Source organism: Acanthisitta chloris, unplaced genomic scaffold, assembly GCF_000695815.1.
Source record: "Acanthisitta chloris isolate BGI_N310 unplaced genomic scaffold, ASM69581v1 scaffold28727, whole genome shotgun sequence".
In the NCBI taxonomy this organism is placed as follows: Eukaryota; Metazoa; Chordata; class Aves; order Passeriformes; family Acanthisittidae; genus Acanthisitta; species Acanthisitta chloris.
Window position 1 is genome coordinate 346 of NW_008683601.1, and position 3,173 is coordinate 3,518.

The 3,173-nt window shown below is 54.0% G+C and overlaps 1 protein-coding gene across 1 annotated transcript in view; it reads left to right on the forward strand.

The window, feature by feature from the left end:
• ADPRHL2 (ADP-ribosylhydrolase like 2) overlaps window positions 1-3,173 on the forward strand; it is a 4,067-nt gene that overhangs the window by 338 nt on the left and 556 nt on the right. The window contains exons 2-5 of the mRNA XM_009079019.1: window positions 953-1,049; window positions 1,762-1,969; window positions 2,242-2,426; window positions 2,507-2,607. Of these exons, the coding sequence (XP_009077267.1) occupies window positions 955-1,049; window positions 1,762-1,969; window positions 2,242-2,426; window positions 2,507-2,607 (589 nt within the window). The 5' untranslated portion in view covers window positions 953-954. The remainder of the gene's footprint in view (window positions 1-952; window positions 1,050-1,761; window positions 1,970-2,241; window positions 2,427-2,506; window positions 2,608-3,173) is intronic.

The following is a 3,173-nucleotide window of genomic DNA, read 5'->3' on the forward strand; positions in this document are numbered from 1 at the left end:
CATTCCCAGTCCTTTCCCCCCATGCAAAATGTGGGTTTTCTCCATTCTGCCCTTCAAATGATGCCCCTGGGACACCCATGGGTGTTCTCAGCTCTGTCCTTGCCCCTGTGTCCTGTCCTGATCCCCTGTGGTGGTGTGGGGGTTTAACTCCCCTGACACCCCCAGCAGGTTTTCTGCACCCATAGCAATTCCTTAGGGAATTCCCTGGTGCAGAGGGACACGAGGTTTGCTCTGCTCAGGTGGAGATGTGCTGTGTGTTGTGGTGGGAACTGGGGTACTGCAGTGCTGGGGAGGTCAGCAGGGAGCAGAGGTACCCAAAATAGAGGAGGAGAGTAAAAGAAGCACAGGATTGTTATTGAACTCTTAGGAAGGGATTGGGATCTTCCAGTGCCAGGAAAGATGGAGAGAGACTATTGACAAGGGCTTGAAGTAACAGGACACAGGGAATGGCTTGAAGCAACCTGGGCTAGTGGAAGGTATCCCAGGCAGAGAGTGGAACTGGATGGGATTTAAGATCCTTCCAATTCAAACCATTCCATGAGCCTATGTTGACTTCACTCACTTGTCCACATGTGCTTCTGGATATCACTTTCTCCTGCTCTTATTAACCTTGAAGTACATTCTGTCCCATACCAGCTGTGATGCAGCTCCCTTGCTGTGCCTTTCCTTGCCCTGATGACCACAGCAGTGCCAAGCTCAGAGTGCCAGGGAACTTAAGTCCCAGACTGGTTTGGTTGGGAAGGGACCTTAATGCTCATCTCATCCACCCCCTGCCATGGGCAGAGACACCTTCCACTAGCCCAGGTGGCTCCAAGCCCTGTCCAGCCTGGCCTGGAGCACTCCCAGGGATGGAGCTCTGGACACCTTCTGGTGCTGAGGCCCTGGAGGAGCTGCTGAAGGGCAGGAGCAGTGTGGCCCTGCTGGGCTGAGACCCTTTGCCCTCCTCTTGCAGAGATGCTGCAGTACACAGACGACACAGCCATGAGCAGGTCGGTGGTGCAGTCACTGTTGGCCAAGAAGGAGTTTGACGAGGTTGACATGGCCAAGAGGTGAGGACGAAGCTCTCTGAAGGTGAAAACATCACTGTGACTGTCTGTGTAAGGGCACAGGGGCTGAGGCAGAGTCACTGGTAATTTGTGGAGGGAAAATAATGAGGGAAGTGGTGGTTAATCCTGCAATTTGTGCTTGGCACTGCCCTGGACCACATGGCAGCATCAGCTTCAGTGTGGGGTCAGAGTCCTCCCTGGACTGCAGCAGGATGGGCCCTCCTCCATGTGTGTTCACCTCTGGGGAGGAGAATGCCTGGAAAGTTCACAAACGTTCAATTTCATGTTTATTTGTTGCTGTTTATGTTTGCACTGCCCTTAATTTAGGGAGGGAATGGGAGTGAGCTCAGCTTGGGTTTGTCTGCGATCCATTTCCCTCTCAATCCCAGGCCCTGCAGCATTTGGTTCCACTTAAGGGAGAGCAGTTCTTTGTTTAGGAAACTCTTCCATTGAACTTGAACAAAAGACTTTCCCTGTGGTTGTGACCCATGGAAATGTTTCCAGTTTGCTTCTATTTCGAGGCAAAGCTGAGGGAAACAAGTGGAAGGTGATGTTTGTCCTCCCTTTCTCCTGATTGCTGGGAAGTGTTTCCCTGAATCATTGCACCCTGACTGATTTTTCTGTGTCTTAACTCACTTCACCTCGAGGCTTCATACAACCACAAACCAGGACCAGACAAAGCCCCTGTGTGTTTTTCCCTCTCTGCCCACCCCAGGTTTGCTGAGGAGTACAAGAAGGAGCCCAACAGGGGTTATGGGATGGCTGTGGTCAACGTCTTCAAGAAGCTCCTGAGCCCCAAGTGCAATGATGTGTTTGAGCCTGCAAGGGCCCAGTTCAACGGGAAAGGCTCCTACGGCAACGGAGGGGCCATGAGGGTGGCTGGAATCTCCCTCGTCTACGCTGACGTCCAGGATGTCAAGAAGGTAATGCAGCCAGATGTTTTCCCTGTGAGGGTGGTGAGACACTGGCCCAGGTTGCCCAGGGAGGCTGTGGCTGCCCCAACCCTGGCAGTGTTCACAGTCAGGTTGGATGAGCCTTGAGCAACCTGCTCTGGTGGGAGGTGTCCCTGCCCAGGGCAGGGGTTGGGGCTAGATGATCTCTGAGCTCCATCCCAGCCCTTAACACACTGTGCTCCTGTGAATTCTGGGCTGCCCTGGGGTCCTGGTGGCTCTGCTGACGCTGGTTTCTGTGGCAGTTTGCAAAGCTGAGTGCTGAGCTGACCCATGCCAACTCCCTGGGCTACAACGGGGCCATCCTGCAGGCCTTGGCCGTGCACCTGGCACTGCAGGGAGAGCTCAGCAGGGAAACCTTCCTGGAGCAGCTCATCAGCCACATGGAGCACGTGGAGGCAGATGACAAGTCTCTCAGTGACGCCCGAGCGTGAGTAGCTGTGGGGAGGCTCCAGCTGTGCCGTGGGGATTGTTATGTTCCCTCCTCTTCACTGCCCTCTCTGCTTCCAGGCTGGGATTTGAGGATTTGCCATTTTCCAGGCGTCTGAAGAAAATCAAGGAATTCTTGGAGCTCAGCAGCGTTCCCAAGGCAGATGTATTGTTTGAGTTGGGTAAGCACCTTTCCTACTCCAGGTATTAGGGAAGAGCTGGCAGCAGGAGCAGCTCAGCAAGCCTGGGAGATGTGTCTTCCCTCAGACTGCTCGTTGGTCTGTGCTGTCTGTTGGGCATGAAATGTGCTGGAAGAGCTGCCAGTGCTCACCAGTCAGGAATTCTGAGTCTCGTCTCAGTGATTCCTTCTCTGTGTTGACGGGAAAAGAATGTCTTTCTAAGGAAAACTTACCTTGCATAATGTTTATTAATGTTCCAAGATCTCCTAATGGTTGTTGGCTCATCATGTTGGACAGGATGGGTAGACCATGCTGGTGTAACTGGGAGTTGCTCTCCAGGATGAGAGGAAACTGGGGGTATCTCTGGGGCACAACCCTTTGTGCCATGTACTGGCAAAATCCACCGTCCTGTTGTGGATAGTCACTGGCAGCAGGAAGCCACAGCTGGGAGGGAGGGGCAGGATGCCCTGGGTGCTGTGGGTCCCCGAGGTGCTGACTGGGTGCTGTGGGTCCCCAGGGTGCTGACTGGGTGCTGTGGGTCCCCAGGGTGCTGTGGGTCCCCGGGGTGC